General features: G+C 42.9%; 1 protein-coding gene across 1 annotated transcript in view; it reads left to right on the plus strand.

Annotated features, from left to right (window-relative positions):
• Positions 1 to 27,381, plus strand: part of UBE2U (ubiquitin conjugating enzyme E2 U) — a 68,234-nt gene that overhangs the window by 11,124 nt on the left and 29,729 nt on the right. Inside the window, exons 2-4 of the mRNA XM_075832087.1 lie at positions 3,625 to 3,722; positions 4,952 to 5,033; positions 7,174 to 7,266. Coding sequence (XP_075688202.1) covers positions 3,657 to 3,722; positions 4,952 to 5,033; positions 7,174 to 7,266 — 241 coding nt within the window. The 5' untranslated portion in view covers positions 3,625 to 3,656. The remainder of the gene's footprint in view (positions 1 to 3,624; positions 3,723 to 4,951; positions 5,034 to 7,173; positions 7,267 to 27,381) is intronic.

A 27,381-nucleotide genomic window follows, 5' to 3' on the forward strand; every position in this document is an offset into this window, starting at 1 on the left:
AGTAGTTATATTCTTGTGTATAGGGGCAGTATTATAGTAGTTATATTCTTGTGTATAGGGGCAGTATTAGGGCACGTTCAGACGTGGCAGAATTTTTCCGCTGCATATGTTGGTGCAGATTTGGGGCAATTACGTAACGAATGTGCAGCAACATTTTCATATTTGAAAGGTAATTCAGACGTTGCAGTTATCACAGCGGACTTGCCACAGATTTCAGTTTTTGCATTGCAAAGGCTGAAATACCCAGTGAAATTCCGCTTCTTCTCCGCAACGTCATGAGTGTGCTGCGGAGGGAAAATTCTGCACCGCAGCCTAATTTCCGCACAGTTATTTTCTGCAACGTCTGAACTAACTTTCCTAAAAATGTATAGAAACAAATGTAAAAAACGGCTGCTGCAGAATTCCACTGCGGACTGTCCGCAGCGGAATTCAAGAGCAATTCCGCCACGTGTGAATGTGCCCTAATAGTAGATATATTCTTGTATATAGGGGGCAGTATTAGGGCAAAGCCACACGTGGCGGAATTGCTCTTGAATTCCGCTGCGGACGCTCCGCAGCGTTAATCCGCAGCGGAGCCGTTTCTCCATTGCCTTCCACTTCTTTTTAGTAGGCTTCGTTTAGACGAGGCTGAAAATTCCGCTGCGGAGCATAGGCTGCGGTGCGGAATTTGGTGTCCGCAGCATGCTCTGTCTGTTGCGGAGCAGTGGCGGACTGGTTGCGGACTCATGGCGGAATTTCTCCATTGACTTCAATGGAGATTCTAAATTCCGCAATGAAGTCCGCAGCTGTCATGTACATGTTATGTGTGCTGCGGATGCGTCTTGCTTTTTTAACATGACATTTCCTCATTCTGGCTGGACCTATGTATTTCTAGGTCTACAGCCAGACTGAGGAAGTCAATGGGGCTCCCGTAATTACGGGAGCGTTGCTAGGCGACGTCAGTAAATAGTCACTGTCCAGGGTGCTGAAAGAGTTAAGCGATCGGCAGTAACTGTTTCTGCCCCCTGGACAGTGACTACCGATCCCAATATACAGCAACCTGTCAAAAAAATAGAAGTTCATACTTACCGAGAACTCCCTGCTTCTGTCTCCAGTCCGGCTTCCCAGGATGACGTTTCAGTCTAAGTGACGGCTGCAGCCAATCACAGGCTGCAGCGGTCACATGGACTGCCGCGTCATCCAGGGAGGTCGGGCTGGATGCCGAAAGAGGGACGCGTCACCAAGACAACGGCCGGTAAGTATGAAATTCTTTTACTTTCACTAGGGAAAGTGCTGTCCCTTCTCTCTATCCTGCACTGATAGAGAGAAGGGAAGCACTTTTATTGCAGTCCGCAGCAGCTAGTCCGCATCAATTTACTGCACATTTTGGGCAGATCCACCACAGAATCTGCAACGCAGATTCTGTGTGGCATTGATGCGGACAGCTGCGGAGGAAAACCGCCACGTGGGGCCATGCCCTTATAGTAGTTATATTCTTGTATATAGGGGCAGTATTATAGTAGTTATATTCTTGTATATAGGGGCAGTATTATAGTAGTTATATTCTTGTATATAGGGGTCAGTATTATAGTAGTTATATTCTTGTATATAGGAGCAGTATTATAGTAGTTATATTCTTGTATATAGGAAGCAGTATTATAGTAGTTATATTCTTGTATATAGGAGCAGTATTATAGTAGTTATATTCTTGTATATAGGGGCAGTATTATAGTAGTTATATTCTTGTGTATAGGGGTCAGTATTATAGTAGTTATATTCTTGTATATAGGAGCAGTATTATAGTAGTTATATTCTTGTATATAGGGAGCAGTATTATAGTAGGTATATTCTTGTACATAGGAGACAGTATTATAGTAGTTATATTATTGTATATAGGGGCAATATTATAGTAGTTATATTCCTGTATACAGGGGGCAGTATTATAGTAGTTATATTCTTGTATATAGGAGCAGTATTATAGTAGTTATATTCTTGTATATAGGGAGCAGTATTATAGTAGTTATATTCTTGTATATAGGAGCAGTATTATAGTAGTTATATTCTTGTATATAGGGGCAGTATTATAGTAGTTATATTCTTGTGTATAGGGGTCAGTATTATAGTAGTTATATTCTTGTATATAGGAGCAGTATTATAGTAGTTATATTCTTGTATATAGGGAGCAGTATTATAGTAGGTATATTCTTGTACATAGGAGACAGTATTATAGTAGTTATATTATTGTATATAGGGGCAGTATTATAGTAGTTATATTCTTGTATATAGGTGCAGTATTATAGTAGTTATATTCTTGTATATAGGAGCAGTATTATAGTAGTTATATTCTTGTATATAGGGAGCAGTATTATAGTAGGTATATTCTTGTACATAGGAGACAGTATTATAGTAGTTATATTCTTGTATATAGGGGCAGTATTATAGTAGTTATATTCTTGTATATAGGTGCAGTATTATAGTAGTTATATTCTTGTATATAGGGGCAGTATTATAGTAGTTATATTCTTGTATATAGGAGCAGTATTATAGTAGTTATATTCTTGTATATAGGGGGCAGTATTATAGTAGTTATAATCTTGTATATAGGGGCAGTATTATAGTAGTTATATTCTTGTATATAGGGGCAGTATTATAGTAGTTATATTCTTGTATATAGGGGGCAGTATTATAGTAGTTATATTCTTGTACATAGGGGTAGTATTATAGTAGTTATATTCTTGTACATAGGGAGCAGTATTATAGTAGTTATATTCTTGTATATAGGGGGCAGTATTATAATAGTTATATTCTTGTATATAGGAGGCAGTATTATAGTAGTTATATTCTTGTATATAGGGGCAGTATTATAGTAGTTATATTCTTGTATATAGGAGGCAGTATTATAGCAGTTATATTCTTGTATATATGGGGCAGTATTATAGTAGTTATATTCTTGTATATAGGGGCAGTATTATAGTAGTTATATTCTTGTATATAGGGGCAGTATTATAGTCGTTATATTCCTGTATATAGGGGGCAGTATTATAGTAGTTAAATTCTTGTATATAGGGGCAGTATTATAGTAGTTATATTCTTGTATATAGGGGCAGTATTATAGTAGTTATATTCTTGTATATAGGGCCAGTATTATAGTAGTTATATTCTTGTATATAGGGGCAGTATTATAGTAGTTATATTCTTGTATATAGGGGCAGTATTATAGTAGCTAATATGTCTTTCCCATGTAGAAATGTTTACTGACACAACAATGTTAATATTATTAGCTTCTGAAATTGCTCTCCAAATGTTCACAGTTCTTATTTAGGAGTAGAAGAAGCTAAAGCTCAATCCTGACCGATCGTTAGGTACATATTACATAAAATTATCCCCATATTTAACACTATTGTTTTTATTTACTTTAGCTATGACTGATTGAAGGACACGTGGATCTATATGAAATATAAACTAGTGGTCTCCAACCTGTGGCTCTTTAGTTAATAGGAAACTACAACTCCCAGCATGCTATTAGGGTATGCTGGGAGTTGTAATTGCCCAACAACTGGAGATCCACCGGTTGAAGATCATTTGTAATATAATAAACTGTCCATAACTGGTGATGTATAATTATTATATCCATATATTGTGCAGATTAGAAATCCTGAACGGAGAGCCGGATCCCCATGCACTCCAGAAGCTATTTGTTAGTAGAAAGGGAATATGAGGAGCTGCAGGAAGCTCGGCTGCATGTGAGTCTGCTGATATATCTCATGTACAGAACATATAACAGCACTGCTGAGAGCTTTTCATCTTCGACCTCTTTAATCTGTGGTTTGCTTGGAACGCTCATTGTGATTAATAATGTAACAGAGGGCCGAGTACTTCCCAGCCCCCATCCTCTGAATGCTGGAAGAACAGAAAGAATATTTCAGGCAGAAGTAGAGTTTAGTAGGACACAGCAATGATCAGTGGCTCCAGCTTAGCTGCCTTGTCTGTTGGAGTCTGCGGTAGTCTAAAATCCATCTCCTGTCTCATCAGAGGATCAGGAAGGCTGCCCAGATTTTTATCCATCTTTCAATTATACAAGAGGGGAATGTTTTGCAAAATGTTATTCCTAAAGTTAGACAAGGATAAAACTAAAACAGACACGTAGAAACTGCGCCAAATTCGTCACAATGGCGCACACTGTATGATACATTTTGATCAACTGGCCAGACATATTAGACACTTTTCTCTTCCTTACAACACCTCTTGGCTGGCGTACTTTGAATCCTTTAGCAGTGCTGCCAACACTGATCCCCCGATTTGTCTTGTGATCTCTTGTGATCGTGAGGGGTCTCAGCTCACAGACCCCCATCAATACAATTTTGCAACTTGTGTCTCCATGACATTTTTTACGACGCCTTTTTGGTTGGTGCACTTTACACCATTATTTTGCGACAAAAAAGGTGCATGCCGTTATTAAGTCTGGCGCATTTTATGACTACTCTTAGCCCCGCCCCTTTCCCTAGGCGCTTTAAAGAATGTCTAAAATGCATCATAAGTTCAGCGCATGCCACCCTCTTGGTTCAATTGGTAATTCACCCCCAATTTCTCAAAACGATGACCCAGTTTACTACAGATAGTGAGGGTTGTAGTTGAGCAGCATCTGTAGAACACATGTTGACCACCCTTGCAGCCGCCTGCGCACATCGTCTCCCTGTAATCAGTCCACTCTGCATATTCTGCTAGACCTGAAAACTTACCAAGATGCCGGGGTTCTGCGTTACGCACCAAGATAACACTGACTTGTTTTTATACCACTGTGAACTTACACTTTAGGTTTGCAAATTTTGGCTTAGAAACCACACATAAGTCAGACGGGCGTGCGCATTGTTCATCTGTTCCCAACACCCGGCAGAGAAATCAATTATTCATTGTTAGGTAGACGTTGGGGCGACGACTAATGTATAACATATATGCTTCACTTATGTTTTAGGGGATTAGTGTGACACCGATATCTGACAACTTGCTCAAATGGATCGTCAAGCTGCAGGGGCTGAAGGACTCTCTATGGGAAGGTTTGTATTCGTATTTTAATTAGAATTATTATTTCTTAATTCAGCTTTAAAGGGTATGTATACCAAATGGCAACCATTATTTTATTATTTTTAAACTGCTTTTGTGCATCTAAAATAAAAAAGGAAACGACTATGTTAACAGTTTTGATTAAAAATCTCCTACCGTTTTGTGTCTACAGGTTCTATGCAGACCAATCTGTCCACACGGTTACAGACTACAAACTGTGTAGTCTGATACTGCAGTCATGTATTATTACCTTCCATCTGCCTCCTCTTCTTGACAACCTATAAAGACTAGAAAACGGGACAGATGGAAGAGAGAAGAGACCCTCTTACAATGGCCAATTTCAGCCAGTGCAAAGACCGATGATCTACGAGATAGCTCCTATCACTAGTTAGTATGGGGACAAGCGCTCGTTACTCCGATTGCTCGTTACTCCGATTGCTCGTTACTCCGATTGCTCGTTACTCCGATTGCTCGTTACTCCGATTGCTCGTTACTCCGATCGCTCGTTACTCCGATCGCTCGTTACTCCGATCGCTCGTTACTCCGATCGCTCGTCCCCATACATTATTATCATGTCGCCAGCGCATCTCCCTGTTTACACAGGGAGATGTGGTGCCGTCAACGATAACATTTTATAAACGATGCGATCAGCAGATCAACGCTCGTTCATCTGCTGATCACTGCCTTGTTTACACAGGGCAATTATCGGCAACGAGCGTTATATGAACGCTCGTCTTCCTGATAATTGCCCAGTGTAAAAGGGCCTTAGGACATGACTGCAGTATCAGACTACACACACAGAGTTTGTTAGTAGTCTGTAACTAGGGAGACACATAGGTCTTCATAGGAGCTGTATACACATAATAGTAAAGGCTGATATAGATAATAGACTATTTCTAAATATACTTCGTTTCATTTTGGATGCGTTGGAGAAATAATAAAAATTGAATGCACAAGTGTTCATACCGTTAAAAGAGCATCGAAACTTCCAAAAAACGTTGGCCACATGTCCGGAAATTAGAAGATGAACCAGTAGGATCAGGTTGGCTGTCCCTTTTTCAGTCGTTTTTCAGCAACATATGACAAACTGACTTTCCCATCTTGCACTATAAATAACAAAGTACCAGCCTGTCATCCATTGCTGGAAAAGAAGTAATACTCAGGCCTCATGCACAGGACTGTAGTTTTCATCCGTAATTACGGATCAGGTAATTACAGATGAAATTGTGGACCCATTCATTTCTATTGGCGACGGACACCCTACCGTATATTTATGGATGTGTGTCTGGGTCGTAGAAATGATCCGCAAAATATGGAATATGGCCTACCCTTGTCCGCAATTGCGGCACGTACTCGCACATAGAAGTCTATGGATGCCTCTGCAATTGCAGATGGCTACGGATGTGTATCTGTATTTGCGGTTCCTTATTTGTAGACAGTAAAAATCCTTATCGTAAAAATCGTGTACATGAGGGCTCAGTATGGTGGCAGACCCATCACGTTTTAAAACGATACCACCCACCACAATAGAATAAAAAATATTCAATTAACAAACCCTAGACCAGACCCCAAAATTCAGACCACAGATCAGACTCAGACCCTAAAATTCAGACCACAGATCAGACTTAGACCCCAAAATTCAGACCACAGATCAGACTCAGACCACAAAATTAATTCAGACCCCAGACTAGACCACTCGATTAGGTCTCATGTACACAACCGTTAAATCGCCCGTAATTACGGACCACAAATACGGTCAGTAGTTACGCTCCTGAGCTGAAGACAACGTTATTTAGAGGTGACTTTGGAGTCACTTACCGCTCGGGTCTATTTCTTATGGGATGATTCACAAATAACCTATTTGCACATGTTCTATGTAGATACGGGTGACCCTCAGAATTATCTCCTCTGTTGGGCCCGAAGAATCCCAGTCCGAAACTGATCTGTATTGTGTTTAGTCGCCCCCATTCTGAGCGCTGATCCTGGTGAATACATTCTATAGGGCCATTATAGAAAACTAAAGTTAAAATTAAATCCTAAAAATAGAATTTTAGAAAAAAAGTATAAATATATATATATATTATTGAAACACACAACGGCCTAAAAATGATGTTTTCCTTCTATACGACCCAGGTGCAGTTCTGCAACTTACAATGACATACACAGAGGAATACAATCACCATCCTCCAGTCCTCATATTTAATACCATTCCATTCCATCCAAACGGTAAGGAAATGTAAGTCAATGATTTATAGCAATAAAGTAATATAGACTTAACCAAATTACTTGAAGAAAAAAACCAAAAAAAAAAAAAGGGCCTAAAATGTGTTTTCAAATCTCATAAAATGAATTATTCTTGGAGTCCTGAAAAGGGAGAGGCAAGACATTTCCAAATGAGGTGAAGACTATGCATTTCTTGATAGTGTTTGGATAAATGGAGAATATACTCGTAGAACCTGGACATATTCTGGTTTATATACAGAAGGTTTAAGCTAAGCATCTTCTTGTATATAGTGATATGGAGCATGCTGGTATAACCTGGGTATCTTCTGTATATAATTATATATGTACAGCTGGTATAAGTTATACAACTTCTTGTATATAGTGATATGGAGCATGCTGGTATAACCTGGGTAACTTCTGTATATAATTATATATGTACAGCTGGTATAAGTTATACATCTTCTTGTATATAGTGATATGGAGCATGCTGGTATAACCTGGGTATCTTCTGTATATAATTATATATGTACAGCTGGTATAAGTTATACATCTTCTTGTATATAGTGATATGGAGCATGCTGGTATAACCTGGGTATCTTCTGTATATAATTATATATGTACAGCTGGTATAAGTTATACATCTTCTTGTATATAGTGATATGGAGCATGCTGGTATAACCTGGGTATCTTCTGTATATAATTATATATGTACAGCTGGTATATGTTATACATCTTCTTGTATATAGTGATATGGAGCATGCTGGTATAACCTGGGTATCTTCTGTATATAATTATATATGTACAGCTGGTATAAGTTATACATCTTCTTGTATATAGTGATATGGAGCATGCTGGTATAACCTGGGTATCTTCTGTATATAATTATATATGTACAGCTGGTATAAGTTATACATCTTCTTGTATATAGTGATATGGAGCATGCTGGTATAACCTGGGTATCTTCTGTATATAATTATATATGTACAGCTGGTATAAGTTATACATCTTCTTGTATATAGTGATATGGAGCATGCTGGTATAACCTGGGTATATTCTGTATATAATTATATATGTACAGCTGGTATAAGTTATACATCTTCCTGTATATAGTGATATGGAGCATGCTGGCATAACCTGGGTATCTTCTGTATATAATTATATATGTACAGCTGGTATAAGTTATACATCTTCCTGTATATAGTGATATGGAGCATACTGGTATAACCTGGGTATCTTCTGTATATAATTATATATGTACAGCTGGTATAAGTTATACATCTTCTTGTATATAGTGATATGGAGCATGCTGGTATAACCTGGGTATCTTCTGTATATAATTATATATGTACAGCTGGTATAAGTTATACATCTTCTTGTATATAGTGATATGGAGCATGCTGGTATAACCTGGGTATATTCTGTATATAATTATATATGTACAGCTGGTATAAGTTATACATCTTCTTGTATATAGTGATATGGAGCATGCTGGTATAAGCTGGGTATCTTCTGTATATAATTATATATGTACAGCTGGTATAAGTTATACATCTTCTTGTATATAGTGATATGGAGCATGCTGGTATAACCTGGGTATATTCTGTATATAATTATATATGTACAGCTGGTATAAGTTATACATCTTCTTGTATATAGTGATATGGAGCATGCTGGTATAAGCTGGGTATCTTCTGTATATAATTATATATGTACAGCTGGTATAAGTTATACATCTTCCTGTATATAGTGATATAGAGCATGCTGGTATAACCTGGGTATCTTCTCTATATAATTATATATGTACAGCTGGTATAAGTTATACATCTTCTTGCATATAGTGATATGGAGCATGCTGGTATAACCTGGGTATCTTCTGTATATAGTTATATATGTACAGCTGGTATAAGTTATACATCTTCTTGTATATAGTGATATGGAGCGTGCTGGTATAACCTGGGCATCTTCTCTATATAATTATATATGTACAGCTGGTATAAGTTATAAATCTTCTTGTATATAGTGATATGGAGCATGCTGGTATAACCTGGGTATCTTCTGTATATAATTATATATGTACAGCCGGTATAAGTTATACATCTTCTTGTATATAGTGATATTGAGCATGCTCGTATAACCTGGGTATCTTCTGTATATAATTATATATGTACAGCTGGTATAAGTTATAAATCTTCTTGTATATAGTGATATGGAGCATGCTGGTATAACCTGGGTATATTCTGTATATAATTATATATGTACAGCTGGTATAAGTTATACATCTTCCTGTATATAGTGATATGGAGCATGCTGGCATAACCTGGGTATCTTCTGTATATAATTATATATGTACAGCTGGTATAAGTTATACATCTTCCTGTATATAGTGATATGGAGCATACTGGTATAACCTGGGTATCTTCTGTATATAATTATATATGTACAGCTGGTATATGTTATACATCTTCTTGTATATAGTGATATGGAGCATGCTGGTATAACCTGGGTATCTTCTGTATATAATTATATATGTACAGCTGGTATAAGTTATAAATCTTCTTGTATATAGTGATATGGAGCATGCTGGTATAACCTGGGTAACTTCTGTATATAATTATATATGTACAGCTGGTATAAGTTATACATCTTCTTGTATACAGTGATATGGAGCATGCTGGTATAACCTGGGTATCTTCTGTATATAATTATATATGTACAGCTGGTATAAGTTATACATCTTCTTGTATACAGTGATATGGAGCATGCTGGTATAACCTGGGTATCTTCTGTATATAATTATATATGTACAGCTGGTGTAAGTCATATATCTTCCTATATATAGTGATATTGTAAAGGATCTGCCAGGCACTGCTTCAGGGTTAACTCCCAGAATTAATCAGTCAACACCTGAGTGTACATCCCTGAGACAGACACCAGCTTCCTCCACTCAGGCTGGCAGGCTTAGGAGTGGGAGAGCCTATCGCAACCTGGCCAGACTCAGCTAGCTCCCGCCCTCGGTCTATTTAAGCCTGCTCTTCCTGTCCATCTGTGCTTGTGAATTCTTTCCTTGAGGTTTCCTGGCCCAGCTACAGCTCCTGCTACTTTTTGATCCTGCTCCATACAGACCCCGGCTTACCGACTACTCTTCTGCTTTTCGCTTTGTACCTCGCACTCTCCTGGCTTGACTCGGCTCGTTCACTACTCTGTTGCTCACGGTGTTTCCGCGAGCAACTGCCCATTTCCCTTGCTTGTATTCCCTTGTTTGTTTGTCGTGTTTGTCATGCACTTACTGAGCGCAGGGACCGCCGCCCAGTTGTACCCCGTCGTCTAGGGCGGGTCGTTGCAAGTAGGCAGGGACAGAGTGGCGGGTAGATTAGGGCTCACTTGTCCGTTTCCCTACCCCCCCCACCATTACAAATTCACAAGCCCTATACCTAGTCTACCCTGGTCCCTGACACCATTATGGAACCCCGTGAAACCCTGGCTCAGCAAATGCAGGGTCTCTCCCTACAGGTCCAGGCCCTGGCTCAGAGGGTCAACCAGCCTGATGCTACCTTGGTAGTTCCCCTCACTGCACCCCTTGAACCCCACCTCAAGTTGCCCGACCGGTTCTCAGGTGACCGGAGGGCTTTTCTCTCCTTTCGGGAGAGTTGTAAGCTTTACTTTCGCTTAAAGCCTCACTCCTCAGGTTCTGAGAGCCAGCGGGTGGGTATAATTATGTCCCGGCTCCAGGAAGGGCCCCAAGAGTGGGCCTTCTCCTTGGCTCCTGGCGCCCCTGAACTTTCCTCCGTTGATTGTTTCTTTTCTGCCCTCGGACTTATTTATGACGAGACTGACAGAACTGCCTTTGCCGAGAGTCAGCTGGTGACCTTACGTCAGGGTAAGAGACCTGTTGAGGAGTATTGCTCTGACTTTCGGAAGTGGTGCGTAGCTTCTCGGTGGAATGACCCTGCCTTAAGGTGCCAGTTTAGGTTGGGTCTGTCGAACGCCCTGAAAGACCTGCTAGTTAGTTATCCCTCTTCTGACTCCTTAGACCAGGTTATGGCTTTAGTGGTACGACTTGACCGACGTCTCAGGGAACGACAACGTGAACGTTTATGTGTTTTTTCCTCCGACTCCCCCATGATGCCTCCCGAAGTCCCGTTGCTTCGTTTCTCCCCTAAAGACTCAGAAATACCTATGCAACTCGGGGCCTCCGTGTCCCCTCAACAACGTAGAGAATTCCGCAGGAAGAATGGTCTCTGCTTCTACTGTGGGGATGTCAAGCATCAAGTAAACAACTGTCCCAAGCGTAAGAATGCTGCCAGAGAGCTCCCGCGTCTAAGTGATCATCGGGGAGGTCACTTGGGCGCACAGGTATTTCCCGTAAATATGAAACGTACTAAGATATTGCTTCCCTTTCAGGTCTCTTTTGGTGGTAGGTCTGCTACCGGCAGTGCCTTCGTGGATTCAGGGTCCTCTACTAATATCATGTCTGTGGAATTTGCTATGTCTCTCGCTATGCCTCTGATTGATTTGCCTAAACCTGTTCCGGTAGTGGGTATCGACTCCACTCCTCTTGCTAATGGTTATTTTACACAGCATACCCCTGTTTTTGAACTCCTTGTTGGCTCCATGCATTTGGAGCAATGCTCTGTACTATTGATGCAGGGATTATCGTACGATTTGGTTCTAGGTCTTCCCTGGTTGCAGTTGCATAATCCTACGTTTGACTGGAATACTGGGGAGCTAACCAAATGGGGTAATGAATGTTGTACGTCATGTTTTTCTGTTAATTCTATTTCTCCCCCTAAGGAGGTGAATACGCTACCCGAGTTTGTTCAGGACTTCGCTGATGTTTTCTCTAAAGAGGCCTCCGAAGTATTACCGCCTCATAGAGAATACGATTGCGCTATCGAATTGGTACCAGGAGCTAAGCTTCCTAAGGGTAGGATATTTAACCTTTCTTGTCCCGAACGTGAAGCCATGAGGGAGTATATCCAGGAATCCCTGGCCAAGGGTTACATTCGTCCCTCTTCTTCTCCGGTAGGTGCTGGCTTCTTCTTCGTAGGGAAGAAGGATGGGGGTCTTAGGCCATGCATTGACTACCGTGGCCTGAATAAGGTCACGGTAAGGAACCAGTATCCCCTTCCTTTGATTCCTGATCTCTTTAAACAGGTTCAGGGGGCCCAATGGTTCTCTAAATTGGATCTACGGGGGGCGTATAACCTTATTCGCATCAAAGAGGGGGATGAGTGGAAGACTGCGTTTAACACGCCCGAAGGCCATTTCGAATACCTCGTCATGCCCTTTGGGTTGTGCAATGCCCCTGCGGTCTTCCAGAACTTCATAAATGAGATTTTGAGAAATTACCTGGGGATATTTCTTGTAGTGTACCTTGATGACATATTGGTGTTTTCCAGGGACTGGTCCTCCCACATAGAGCATGTCAGGAAAGTGCTCCAGGTCCTTCGAGAAAACAAACTGTTTGCCAAAATCGAAAAATGTGTATTTGGGGTACAGGAGATACCATTTTTAGGTCAAATCCTCACTCCTCATGAATTCCGCATGGACCCTGCCAAGGTTCAGGCTGTGGCTGAATGGGTCCAACCTGCCTCCCTGAAAGCGCTACAGTGTTTTTTGGGGTTCGCTAACTATTACAGGAGATTTATTGCTAACTTCTCGGTCGTCGCTAAGCCTCTTACGGACCTCACTCGCAAGGGTGCTGATGTCCTCCATTGGCCCCCTGAGGCCGTCCAGGCTTTTGAGACCCTCAAGAAGTGCTTTATCTCGGCCCCCGTGCTGGTTCAGCCCAACCAAAGGGAGCCATTTATTGTGGAGGTTGACGCGTCCGAGGTGGGAGTGGGGGCCGTCTTGTCCCAGGGTACCAGCTCCCTCACCCATCTCCGCCCCTGTGCTTACTTTTCTAGGAAGTTTTCGCCCACGGAGTGTAACTATGATATTGGCAACCGCGAACTTTTAGCCATTAAATGGGCATTTGAAGAGTGGCGCCACTTCCTGGAGGGGGCTAGGCACCAGGTAACGGTCCTTACCGACCACAAGAATCTGGTTTTCCTAGAATCTGCCCGGAGGCTAAACCCGAGACAAGCTCGATGGGCGTTGTTTTTTACCAGATTCAATTTTTTGGTTACCTATAGGGCCGGGTCTAAAAATATTAAGGCGGATGCACTGTCGCGTAGCTTCATGGCCAGCCCTCCTTCGGAGGAAGATCCTGTTTGTATTTTGCCTCCAGGTATAGTCATTTCCTCTATCGAGTCCGATTTAGTCTCTGAAATTGCTGCTGATCAAGGTTCAGCTCCTGGGAACCTTCCTGAGAACAAGCTGTTTGTTCCCCTGCAATTCCGGCTAAGGGTACTTAGGGAAAATCACGACTCCGCACTATCTGGCCATCCAGGCATCCTGGGTACCAAACACCTCATTACCAGAAATTATTGGTGGCCTGGTTTGCCTAAAGACGTTAAGGCCTACGTCGCCGCCTGTGAGGTTTGTGCCAGGTCCAAGACTCCCAGGTCCCGACCAGCGGGCTTACTGCGTTCGTTGCCCATTCCCCAGAGACCTTGGACACATATCTCCATGGATTTTATCACCGATTTGCCTCCATCCCAAGGCAAGTCGGTGGTGTGGGTGGTGGTAGACCGCTTCAGTAAAATGTGCCACTTTGTGCCCCTCAAGAAACTACCCAACGCCAAGACGTTGGCTACCTTGTTTATCAAACACATCCTGCGTCTCCATGGGGTCCCAGTCAATATTGTTTCTGACAGAGGGGTACAATTTGTTTCATTGTTTTGGAGAGCCTTCTGTAATAAGTTGGGGATTGATCTGTCCTTCTCCTCTGCCTTCCATCCTGAAACCAATGGCCAAACGGAGAGGACTAATCAGTCTCTAGAACAATACTTAAGATGTTTTGTCTCTGACTGTCAATTTGATTGGGTTTCTTTCATTCCCCTCGCCGAATTTTCCCTTAATAACCGGGTCAGTAACTCGTCAGGGGTCTCTCCCTTTTTCTGTAATTTTGGGTTTAATCCACGGTTCTCCTCCGTTTCACCTGGTTGTTCCAACAATCCCGAGGTGGTCGTTCATCGGGATCTGTGCACAGTCTGGGCCCAGGTTCAGAAGAACCTAGAGGCGTCCCAGAGCATACAGAAGGCTCAGGCCGATAGAAGACGCTCTGCTAACCCCCTGTTTGTGGTCGGGGATCTGGTGTGGTTGTCATCCAGGAACTTGCGTCTCAAGGTTCCGTCCAAAAAGTTTGCTCCCCGGTTTATTGGGCCGTATAAGGTCATTGAGGTCCTCAGTCCTGTCTCTTTCCGGCTGGAGTTACCCCCGTCTTTTCGTATACACAACGTGTTTCATGCCTCCCTCCTGAAACGCTGCTCCCCGTCCTTGGCCCCCTCGAGGAAACCTCCTGTTCCCGTCCTCACCCCTGAGGGGGTGGAATTTGAGGTGGCCAGGATCGTGGACAGCAAGATGGTCCAAGGCTCCCTCCAGTACCTGGTCCATTGGAGAGGATACGGGCCCGAGGAGAGGACTTGGGTACCCGCCCGGGATGTTCACGCTGGGGTATTGGTCAGGAGGTTCCACCTGCGTTTCCCCAGTAAGCCAGGTCCACTTAGAAAGGGTCCGGTGGCCCCTCATAAAAGGGGGGGTACTGTAAAGGATCTGCCAGGCACTGCTTCAGGGTTAACTCCCAGAATTAATCAGTCAACACCTGAGTGTACATCCCTGAGACAGACACCAGCTTCCTCCACTCAGGCTGGCAGGCTTAGGAGTGGGAGAGCCTATCGCAACCTGGCCAGACTCAGCTAGCTCCCGCCCTCGGTCTATTTAAGCCTGCTCTTCCTGTCCATCTGTGCTTGTGAATTCTTTCCTTGAGGTTTCCTGGCCCAGCTACAGCTCCTGCTACTTTTTGATCCTGCTCCATACAGACCCCGGCTTACCGACTACTCTTCTGCTTTTCGCTTTGTACCTCGCACTCTCCTGGCTTGACTCGGCTCGTTCACTACTCTGTTGCTCACGGTGTTTCCGCGAGCAACTGCCCATTTCCCTTGCTTGTATTCCCTTGTTTGTTTGTCGTGTTTGTCATGCACTTACTGAGCGCAGGGACCGCCGCCCAGTTGTACCCCGTCGTCTAGGGCGGGTCGTTGCAAGTAGGCAGGGACAGAGTGGCGGGTAGATTAGGGCTCACTTGTCCGTTTCCCTACCCCCCCCACCATTACAGATATGGAGCATGCTGGTATAACCTGGGTATCTTCTGTATATAATGATATATGTACAGCTGGTATAAGTTATAAATCTTCTTGTATATAGTGATATGGAGCATGCTGGTATAACCTGGGTATCTTCTGTATATAATTATATATGTACAGCTGGTATAAGTTATAAATCTTCTTGTATATAGTGATATGGAGCATGCTGGTATAACCTGGGTATCTTCTGTATATAATTATATATGTACAGCTGGTATAAGTTATACATCTTCTTGTATATAGTGATATGGAGCACGCTTCTATAACCTGGGCATCTTCTGTATATAATTATATATGTACAGCTGGTATAAGTTATACATCTTCTTGTATATAGTGATATGGAGCATGCTGGTATAACCTGGGTATCTTCTGTATATAATTATATATGTACAGCTGGTATGAGTTATACATCTTCTTGTATATAGTGATATGGAGCATGCTGGTATAACCTGGGTATTTTCTGTATATAATTATATATGTACAGCTGGTATGAGTTATACATCTTCTTGTATATAGTGATATGGAGCATGCTGGTATAACCTGGGTATCCTCTGTATATAATTATATATGTACAGCTGGTATGAGTTATATATCTTCTTGTATATAGTGATATTGACCATCCTGGAATAACCTGGGCATCTTCTAGAGTGTAATTTTGAGATTGCATTGATTACATATTGATACGGAATAACATAAGATTGCAAACCCTACTATTCTTGTATAATGTACAGTGTGATGCGACTTCACATGAGGTACACAAGTTCTTTTTTAAAGCAAATGAAAGTGGAGCTGAAGGACCAGGAGTCATATATGAAAGTCATTTTTTGTAGATTTTGTTGAATTATGACCAGATGTCACCTTGAACTTCCATGCTTGAGGTCCATTGATTGAAAGATATGTAAAGACATTTCATGCCACATATAATAGCGCCACTTAACCTGTGTTCTTGTGTTCTATGCAAAATTATAAAAAAAGATTCTATTGCCAGAATGTAACGCTATTGCGCTTTTTCTTTTTATCAGACTTTTACAGTATACATTGACATGTCAGCTTAGTTATACCCCCAGGGCCTCCGCAAATAAGAAGTGCTCCAATATAGCAGCTAAGGCTAGAAAACACAACAAAAGAGGTGCAAAACGCAGAATTTAAAGGCTATGTACAGCTTTGAAAGAGACCTTTTTATTAAAATTAGAAAAAAAAATCAATCAGTGTGTTTAATGCAACTTTCAAATTAGTTTTTTTTCAAAATAATTTTTACTTTTTGAGATACAGCTGCTTTGTATCCTGTATGCAGAGCAGCTGTATCGTGTGCTGAGACCTGAATCCATCAGGTCAGCGGGACTGACGGGTTCAGTGTCAGCGGGTCAGACACGCAAGATCCACCTGTTATCTATAACATCTACGTTATGAACTCTCAGAGCATGCAGGATCGGCTGTCACTGAACCCATCTGTCCCGTGGACCTGACGGTTACAGGATTCAGCAAACGATACAGCTGCTCTGTATACTGAATACAGAGCAGCTGTATCTCAAAAAGTTAAAATTATTTTTAATAAAAACTAATTTAAAAGTTGCACCAATAACACTTTCAAAGGTTTACATATCCTTTAAGAATGTATTCTTCCCTTTTCAATAAATTTCTCCAAAATAGGGCAGCCCACATTTATTAATAAGGCTTTATTCACACGGACCTATATAATTCAATGTGGCCGTTCACACGGCCGTTGTTTCAACGGACCGTGTGAAGGGTCCGTGAGAAAATTGTCCTATGTCCTATTTTTTTCACGCTTTACGCATCCCTGCATAGAGTCTAGTCTATGGGGGATGCGTGATATCATATCCCGTAGAGAACGGATGCACCTCGGACGTGAAAAACTGAAGTTTTTCGTGTCTGAGATGCGCAACGCCCATGTGAATCTAGCCTTACGTTGCTTGCACTGGTGTATTTAGATAGAAATAATGCCAGGAATTGTGCTTCATTTATTAAACGGCGCATGCCTTTTATTAAATGTGGCGTATTTGGAAATGTCTGCCTGTCTGAAAATCTGCCTGTTATGTGCCTACTTTTTTTCCTTTCTCCATTTAATAAATATATAGCGTAAACTACGTCTCTTGCAAAAACCCGGCCACTAGTTTTGCCAATTTTCAAATTTGGCGAGGGGAGAAGTTACAAAACAATTGCGCAATTGTGTCGCACATTCAATGTGCCTTTAAAAGATTGAGTAATGTACACCAAAAATTGTAAACAGATAAATAAATGTGGCCCATTATGTCGTAGTAGAACAACTTTTCTTTACATGCCGCGAGTGAGTGCCGGAGTCAATCCAGAGATATAGGCCCTCATTAATGATAACTGTTCTAAGATATAATGTCAGTTTTGCCCATAGCAACCAATCAAATTGCTTCTTTCATTTTAGAATATGCTCTGGGAAGATGAAAGCAGGAGTCTGATTGGTTTCTATGGACTAACACCTTGAACAGTTATAATACATGAGGCCTAGAATCTTTAGTCCTTATGGTGGTCACTATGTATGAAGGCTGATCTCCTCCACCTCATCTGCAGGGGCAATGGATACAAAAGGGTTGTCTAGAATTAGAAAAACATGGCTGTTTTCTTCAGAAACAGTGTTACACCTGTCCACATTTGTGGAAGTGAATAGGGCTGAGCTGCAATACCACACACAACCTGTAAATAGGTGTGGTGCTGTTTTTTGGAAGAAAGCAGCCATGTTTTTCTAATCCTAGACAAACCCTTTAAGCGGGCCATACACAAGCTAGCATTACCGTCTTTTCCACATAAATATACCAGTCAGGTGTCAGACAGACACTGACTTAGGCCCTGTACACACCTGCTGCGGATTCCGCGGCTAAATTCCACCTCCCATTCATTTCAATGTGAGTCTGACGCTTCTTTTTCCTGCTAACTGATTTTTTCAGCTAGCGGGAAAAAGAAGCATCCTGCCTGAACTTTGGGCGTACTCCGCCCTAATCTCCTATTGAAGTCAATGGGATAAGGAATCTTCCTGCTGACGGCAAAAATAAATCCGCGGCGGACCCGCCACGCAAAATCCACCTTGTTAATGAACTCTTACTATAAGAGTATATATATATATATATATATATATATATGTACTTTTTTTTCAGGGTTTTGATGCATTTTTCGTTACAGTGCTTTTTTTGTAATTGTGCCATGATCATGGGAAAAAAATGTGGAAAAAAAGACTGGTCTCTGAAGTCCCGTGGCCGACAGGCAGTGCACGCACGTCCCGCTGCTGAATGAATCGTGGAGGCTTCCTTGCCACTGACGTGGGTCAATGCTGCCCTGCCGCCGCAGCGCCAATCCCATTTGAGAGTTAGTCCTGACTGATGACATTTATAGGGATTGGTAGACCTGGGAAAGTAATCTGAGCATGCGCTGTCTTATTAACAGGGCTGTACTGCGAAGGACATTTATCACAGGATATGTAGGACTGTATGTATCTTCCCAGCTACTGAGTGCAACTTAAATACTTACTATAGAAAAACACACATAGTCATCTAAGGCCTCATTCACACGGCAGGGTTTCCCGGCCGGGTGCCGGCCGTTCATAAATCGGCCGGCACCCGGCTGCATTAGGAATGATAGACCCCTAATGGGGCTATTCACACGACCGATTTTTTGACGGCCGGAAAATCCGGCCGTCAAAAAATAGGACATGCTCTATCTTTGCCCGGGCACCCGGCCGCCCGGCTCCCATACAAGTCTATGGGGCCGGGCATTACACGGCCATCACCGGAATGTGTTCCGAGTGATGGCCGGGTTTCCCGGCGCTTGCGCTCTATCTCCTCCTCCTCACAGCGCAGAGTGCATGTGAGGAGGAGGAGTTGATGCCATTCTGACGAATGGCATCGCTGTACACTGTGTTGCAGGGCCGGGGTGTACAGCAGGTGGAAGGGAGCGCTGCGCTGGCTCCCTTCCCCTGCTTGTTAAAAGCACCCTGGCTCGGCGACACCTTCCATGGCGCCGCTAGTAGTAGTAGCAGCAGCAGCAGCTGCTGCTGCTGCGGCTGCTACTACTGTAGCGACGCCACTATAGCAGAGCGGGGAGGTATCTCCCCGCTCTGCTATGTGCTAGCCGCACTTTAGCTCCTTGAAGGAGCGGAATCCCCGTGTTTTCGGGGATTCCGCTCCTGGACAGAGCGCTTGATGTCTCTGTCCATATCTGGGCAGTGACATCAGGGGAAACTCCTGAAGCGGAATCCCCGAACACATGGGGATTCCCCTTCAGGAGCTGCCGCTGATGTCACTGTCCGGATCTGCCCGGCCCGGCACGGATGCATAACTTTATGCAAACCGGCCGGGCAAAATGGCCGATTTTACCGGCCGACACTCGGGCTCGGGAACGACCCGGTCGTGTGAATCCCGCCTAAGTGGAATAAAGTGGGGGTGGCCACAGCTTTTATTAACAATATAACAAAAGGAAACCTTGTCCGTTCATTGACATTCATTAACTTGATGTTCTGGATGACGATCACCTCGCATGCCGTGCCACCGCCCCCGCGGTGGGCATGTCTTTGTTGTTTTGCCAGGTGAGCCGTCTTACACATTCCCTTCAACGAAACGGAACAAGAGCCTCCGAACACGCCAGCTGTGACAAATGGAAACCAATCTTATCAATACAAAGTCATACAACACAAAGCCATAAATACTTCTAATTTCTCAATAAAAGAAGGGCGGGCGGGCAGGCGTTCCTTAACTCTGTCTGGAAAGCGGGAAAGAGGCTCACTACAGGAAGTAACCTCCTTTATATAATCTTAAACCCTCCCTCCCATGTGATTCCTTCGACCACTCATATCAGGAACCCACTCAGTGTGCTTTATGGGATACTTAAAGGAGACCTGACATCCAGTCAGTGGCTCCCCTGCTTAGACAGCCTGAGATCCCTAAAAATTTGTGACATGGCAGTGTCTCTGATCAGGAAATAGGATCTCCAGATATTTTGTCCCTCAGCTGATCCCCTATGTCACATCAGTAACGGCCTGTTCAGATCAGCGCTGGCTTCTATTCATCTGTTCCGTTCAACCTTTCCGTCAAGAGTATTCGACTACGCTATCGTTTCCGTAGAAAACAATAATTCAAACGAAAGCGATGGTTTCCGTTTGGCTTTCCGTTCATCTGTTCCTTTGACGAAAAGGTTGAACGGAACAGATGAACGGAAGCCAGCGCTGATGTGAACAGGCCCTTACTGATGTGACATATGCATACCTCCCAACTTTCAAGTATCACAAAGAGGGACAACCTCTTGTAAGCCACGCCTCTAATCCCACCCAATACACACCCCGTTCTGCCCACACAGTGTAATGTTCCCATAGTGCCTCCCACAGAGTATAATGCCAAATAGCTGCCACCATACAGTATAATTCCTCCATAGTTGCACCCATACAGTATAAAGCCAATATAGATGCCCCATACAGTATAATGCCAAAACAAATTCCCCCATGCAGCATAATGCCCATACAGATGCCCCCATACAGTATAATGCCCCATAGCTGCCCCATATAGCTTAATGCCCCCATACAGCATAATGCTCCCATAGCTGCCCCCATACAGTATAATGCCCCCCTAGCTGCCCTTATACAGTATAATGCCCCCAAAGCTGCCCCTAGTGCTAGTGCCCACATATAAAGTGCCAGTGCCCTTGTAGATAGTGCCCATGTAGTTAGTGCTCCTATACAGTGCCACAGTGTCCATGTTAATAGAGCCACATCCCCCTTGAAGATAGTGCCACCCCCCTGTAGATAGAGCTACACTCCCCCCAGATAACGCCATTGGGACTCCCTCTAGGAGCGGAATCCCCAGCCAGGGCATAGGCCAGGGATTCCACTCCTAGAGGGAAGCCCTGATGTCACTGCCCATATATGGACAGTGACGTCAGTGGCTACTCCTTGAGCGGAATCCCCGTTGCCGACTCTGGCTGGGGATTCCGGTCCAAGAGGAGGCCCTGACATCAATGCCCATATATGGACAGTGACCTCAGGTGTAACCTCTAGGAGCGGAATCACCAGCCAGATCATTGGCAACGGGGATTCCGCTCAATCAGTAGCCACTGACGTCACTGTTCATATATGGACAGTGACGTCAAGGGCTTCCCTGGGCACAGCGTTTAAAGTAGCGCTGTGCCTTGGGAGTCCTCGGTGAGCGGAGGAGCTCCCTCTGCTCCACCAGCTCCGAACTAATTCTGAAGCAGGGAGCTGATGGTTCCCTGCTTCAGCATTGGGTTCAACTGTATCTGCGTCCTGAGGATGTAGATACAGTTGACAGCGGGACATATCTCCGGCCGCCTGGGACAGCTGGACAAAGTCCGGAATCCGGGACTGTCCTGCTGAAACCGGGACGGTTGGGCGGTATGCATATGTGATCAGCTGAGGGCCAAAATATCTGGTGATCATATTTCCTGATCAGAGACCCTTCCATGTCACAAATTTCTATATATCCTGTGGAGAGGTGATGAACGTCCTTCATATGAACGGATAGCCAAACGGAAACTATCGCTTCCGTTTGCATTATTGTTTTCACGGAAACAATAGCGTAGTCGTCTACTCTGACGAAAAGGTTGAACGGAACAGATGAAAGGAAGCAAGCGCTGATGTGAACAGGCCCTAAGCTGTCCTATATCTAGAAATCGGTCTGCTATCCTAATAGCCAGCCAAACGTTAACCAATTTGTGAATCGGCAAAACTAAAATCAGAAGAAATAAGTGACTTATTTCTACATCTTGACTTTTGACCATATTCATGACGGATATAAGACTCTAAACATTCGGCTCAAAAGTCTCAGCTGGATGTATAAAATGTTCTAAAATAAGGTCGTTCTTAACATCTAAAACCCTGAGAAATGAATCCAGTAAATGAAAACGTAAGATTTTATTTAAGGTTGTTTACTGAATCGTATAGAATCTCGCCATGGTCCGGCCTGCTCTGACTTACCAAGGACAAGAAGGATTTTCTGTAAGCGGATACACAGTAGCTCAGTCAGGATCCTGATATCTGCGTTCAATAAAGCGATGGATCGGTAATTTTCATGACACTGGTGGTCGTGACTCGGTTTTGTGTTCGCACAAGTATGTGAAGTATTTACCTCAGTGGTCACTGTATGTTCCTTAAGTATCATATCCTAAGACTAAGAAGCTAAAGACGTGAAAGGGAATTTCGGAAATCTCGGAAGGTTTCTTTGGGGCTGTGTAGGTTTTTAAAGGAAAGAACAACTCCAGTTTATCGAGATGAAAAGATCTGACAGGATCCTCAAAGGACAAATATCTGAGGTTTATTTATGTGGCCTGCTACCTCTGCACCCCCTATAGCTACGCCCCTGGTCAGACTCACGGGAAAGCCATGATAAATGGGCATCCTATATATACAGTATATATGACGAGGCAGAACTAAGTCCTGGGTCCTATTGCCTTCTGTTAGGGCAAACTAACTGCACACAGTATTTTATTATTTGCAGAATAATATACTGAGACATAGACCTATTTCAGTACTGACCGTAAATAATATATACCTATTTGGTAGCCCGATAACTGTAACAACATATAATAAAAGTATAATAAACTTAGCATACTCTTTACGGTGGCAGTACAAATGTCAGAATTACTTTTTATTCTGCATCCCCCTATAATGTAAATGCTGAGGACCCACGGACACGTCCGTGCCCATAATTATGGTCCGTGATTACGGCCACGGCCGGCCACTGACAGCCGCTCGCATTTGCGGGCCGTGCTCCCATATAAAGTATGGGAGCACAGTCCGTAAAAAGCAAAAAAAAAAAAGACATGTCCAATCTTTTGCAGAGCCTTTCTACGGCACGGACACCGTCCCGTTAATATACGGAAAGGGGTCAGTCGGCAATAGAAGTGAATGGGTCCATATTTACGATCGAATTCTGCGGTCGTGTGCATGGGGCTAAGGCTCTGTTCAAATCACCTTTGAGCCTTTCCGTCTCAGGTATACGGTACGTTGGGAGGATTTCCCTCTGTATACCTTTGATGGAAGGCTGTGACGTATGCCACTGTATAGGTATACATTGGCATGCATCTTCCTATAGGCTTCCATTGTAAAAAAAAGGATATTGCGCAGAATATACTTTGTTTTCTGTAAACCTCCGTATAGAATAGCGCAGTCCACGATGCTATTTTATACAGCCGGGAAAAAAGTGATGCCAACGTATGCCAAAAGGACGTTCTTTTGGCATATGCTGGGTAAACGGGGCCCTATCGATACGTAGCTTTTTTCTATGTATCCTAAAATAATGTCTAAATACCCTACAAGATCTTATGCAGCTACATTAAAGTTCTCAAAAAGTTCTACCGTAAGGGTTAAATTAAATGAATTCTTCTGGTCCTCAAGGCCAAAATTGGCTGCGCCTTTGAGGGGTTAATAGATCAGTCGGACTTGGTACAACTGAAAAGCAATGTCCCTTTTACCACACCAGAGGTGAAGGTCATTTTTCGCTTCTATGCTTCACGTCCATCATCCTCCTTTAGGGTAGTGGGCTTTGAGGAGCAGGGTATCTAGACCATATTCCCAATCCTCTAGTCCAGATGTGCCACACTAATGGAATTTTACTACATATGTAAAGAGTAATGGCACAAAGAGAAAAAAAGAGCTTTTGACGCCAGTGTATCAATATATAAAAAGGTTACAAATTTTATTTGGACAGACAACGTATACATTAAAATTAGTACAAAAAGAATGACTCTAGAATGTTGCGGAGACCGCACTCACAAGCTGCTGCACACAATAGTCTATGGGCAAGCATATACCCAGCAGTGTATAAACCACCCCACAGTTTAAAGTCAAAGACAATGCATAACATAGGGTTTAAATGGTCAGATCAAGGAACTTACCCATGTGTGAGACAAAAAGTGAAGGAGTGTCTGCTCCGCCGTATACCCCGACGCGCGTTTCACTTCGAAAAGCTTCCTCAAGGGGAAGTCATGTGACTTCAACCACAAAATTGGATACCGCCTGCGGGTCTAAGAGGTCGCCGTCCCGGTTATCGTGGATTCGTTGATGTCGTTTAAAACTGGAACGGCAAAGAAAATGTTTATTACAGAACGAGCAAGTGAAGGCTCCTTCTTCGTGGGTCTTCGAATGCGCCGCCAGCTCAGTAGAGTTACGGAAGGATTTTCCACACTCCTTGCAGTGGGATCGGTGGATGCGGGATCCCCTTGAGGAAGCTTTTCGAAGTGAAACGCGCGTCGGGGTATACGGCGGAGCAGACACTCCTTCACTTTTTGTCTCACACATGGGTAAGTTCCTTGATCTGACCATTTAAACCCTATGTTATGCATTGTCTTTGACTTTAAACTGTGGGGTGGTTTATACACTGCTGGGTATATGCTTGCCCATAGACTATTGTGTGCAGCAGCTTGTGAGTGCGGTCTCCGCAACATTCTAGAGTCATTCTTTTTGTACTAATTTTAATGTATACGTTGTCTGTCCAAATAAAATTTGTAACCTTTTTATATATTGATACACTGGCGTCAAAAGCTCTTTTTTTCTCTTTGTGCCATAACTATCTGCGTATGGAGCTGCCTATTTGATTTGTTAGGGGGACAGTGATACTTTAAAGCAATCCCCAGCCATTAACACAACTCTGTTTAGAGTCTATATATTTATATGTAAAGAGTAATAATAATAATATTCAGCCTCATAATATAGAGAATTATAGTCAAATGGATATCTTTTGAATGTTTGTCTCAATGCCTGTCCCTATGTAAGAAGCATTATGAGGGGGTCTTTGTCTGGTCTAGGGGTCGACGAGTGATCATATGGACTTCAGAGAGGTAAAAGAAAAGCCGAAAGATATCAAAATTCTTTATAAGTCTGAAAAATGGAATCCTGGAGTGGGTTTTAATAATGAACTGAGAGATTTATGGACCTTTTTTATTTCTCTTATCAAAAACATCTGCGAGCGGCCGACATTGTGCCACGCAGGAGAATCTGTAACGGATCTGTAGAGGGCAAGACGCTGACAGATGTTGGCAAGCAAGACCATTAAGATATCGTCCAAAAATGTATTGAATTGTACAATTGTGTAGATCCATGTGCATGTTTTTTCTTGAGATGGATGAGAACTTAAACTTTTTTTAAATGCCCTACTTGGACATTTCTAGGTAATCTCCTACTTAAAGGGGGTCTTAGCTTTGATCCCTTGACAATAAGATGATCACAAAGTGTCCCCCTGCTGGGACCCCCAGCGATCAGCTGTAATCTGTGAGGAAACCTGGCAGTAAGTGTTCAATTTCCCTGCAGCGCCACCACAGGGGAAATGGAGCATTACACAGTGTCCATTCATATCAATGTGCTGTCACTATTGAGCGCTGTTCTTTGCAGTGGCTCTCTAGCGGCTCAAAATGGAGTCGTTACCCAAAGCAATGACTCAAGTCAGAGGTTTCATTCTCTAAACTGCACACAAAAGATAAGCGCTGCAATTTGATTGGTGACTACAAGAAACGAACGTTTTTTAAATCTACTCAAATCGATCATGGTGACTGGCCCCTTAAACTTAAGGTATATATTACATGCCCTAATAAAAACAAGCCAGACTGGAGGTGCAATTGCATCCGCTAAACACCCCCCCCCCCCCCGACTCCCGTTCAGGGCATCAAACTAAAGAGGGTCATATGCAAATGGGACAGCCTTGGACCATGGGGCAATAGGGATGTAGCAATAGGGGTTGCAGAGGTAGCAGTCACACTTGGGCCCTGATGCCTCTGCCACATGGGATGACTGACGGGGATGCGGCCACATTACCCCAATCCAAGAATCAAGAGAGAGGGCCGTTCCATTTGCACCCACAGGTTCTGCATATGGGGGGTGTAGGAACCAATAAGCCACTCTGCCAAGTATAGGTTACAAATTAATCTTTTCCCCGGGGGAAGAAAAGCCTTGCTATGGTTTTTGGCCATAGCAAGCAGTCAGAGATAGAATCTGATTGGTTGCCATGGCTAACAGTCCTAGTTTTTGTTCGCGTTCAGATTCCGACAGGAAACTAAAAGTTTGAGTTAGATTTTTTTTTTTTTTAAACTAATTGTAGTCTAAATTTTTGGGTGAAATGTCTAAAATCATAAATCAAATATATTGATATTGTAGGGATGAGATCACAGGTCCTGACATCAGGTGTTTTCAGGTCACAAACTCGTTTAATTCATGGCAGGAAAACTAATGATTTAAACAAATGGTAATTTCTATGAAATGTAAACGGGAACCTCGCCATCCCGATGAGGTCGTTTGTAAGTGAAAACTTTTTTTTTTTTTTAACAATGGTAAATTGGGCGCAGAAGGATAATAACAGCGTTCGATGAAAAAGGAGGGGGAGGGGAACCTGTAAATTGATTTTATTTTCCCTTTACCAGCATAATCATTCCATCGCCCTATTAGAAGGTCTATTCAGGGGTAACCAGCGCAGTCTCGTAAGTTTCCAGCGTGTGACCTGATCACATTCCTCAGCCCCATTAGCTCAACCCTCTGAAGGGAATTCACATCTGTCATTCTTGATACTTGTTTGGACGGCGCAGTACAATTTGTCAAAGACAAATATACATCCTCTAATATTATTTACATCCGCCATAAGGGACGTTGAGTAATATCTGAGGATTCCTGTTGAGTATTGAAACAGAGGTTCATGTTCGACACCCTTTGATGACAGAAATGAATTAAAGTTGAAGCCTGAAGCCCCGGCGGGTAAAGGGCCACGGGTATTCGATTGTCACATTATATCCAGATGATTGGACAGATATGGGATCAGCTTCATGGACTCCTTCATACTGTGATGGTGATTTAAAGGGGTGTTCCATGTATTGAAAGCATAAGGGATAAATATTCTAGGACCCC

This window comes from Rhinoderma darwinii, chromosome 7 (assembly GCF_050947455.1).
Source record: "Rhinoderma darwinii isolate aRhiDar2 chromosome 7, aRhiDar2.hap1, whole genome shotgun sequence".
In the NCBI taxonomy this organism is placed as follows: Eukaryota; Metazoa; Chordata; class Amphibia; order Anura; family Rhinodermatidae; genus Rhinoderma; species Rhinoderma darwinii.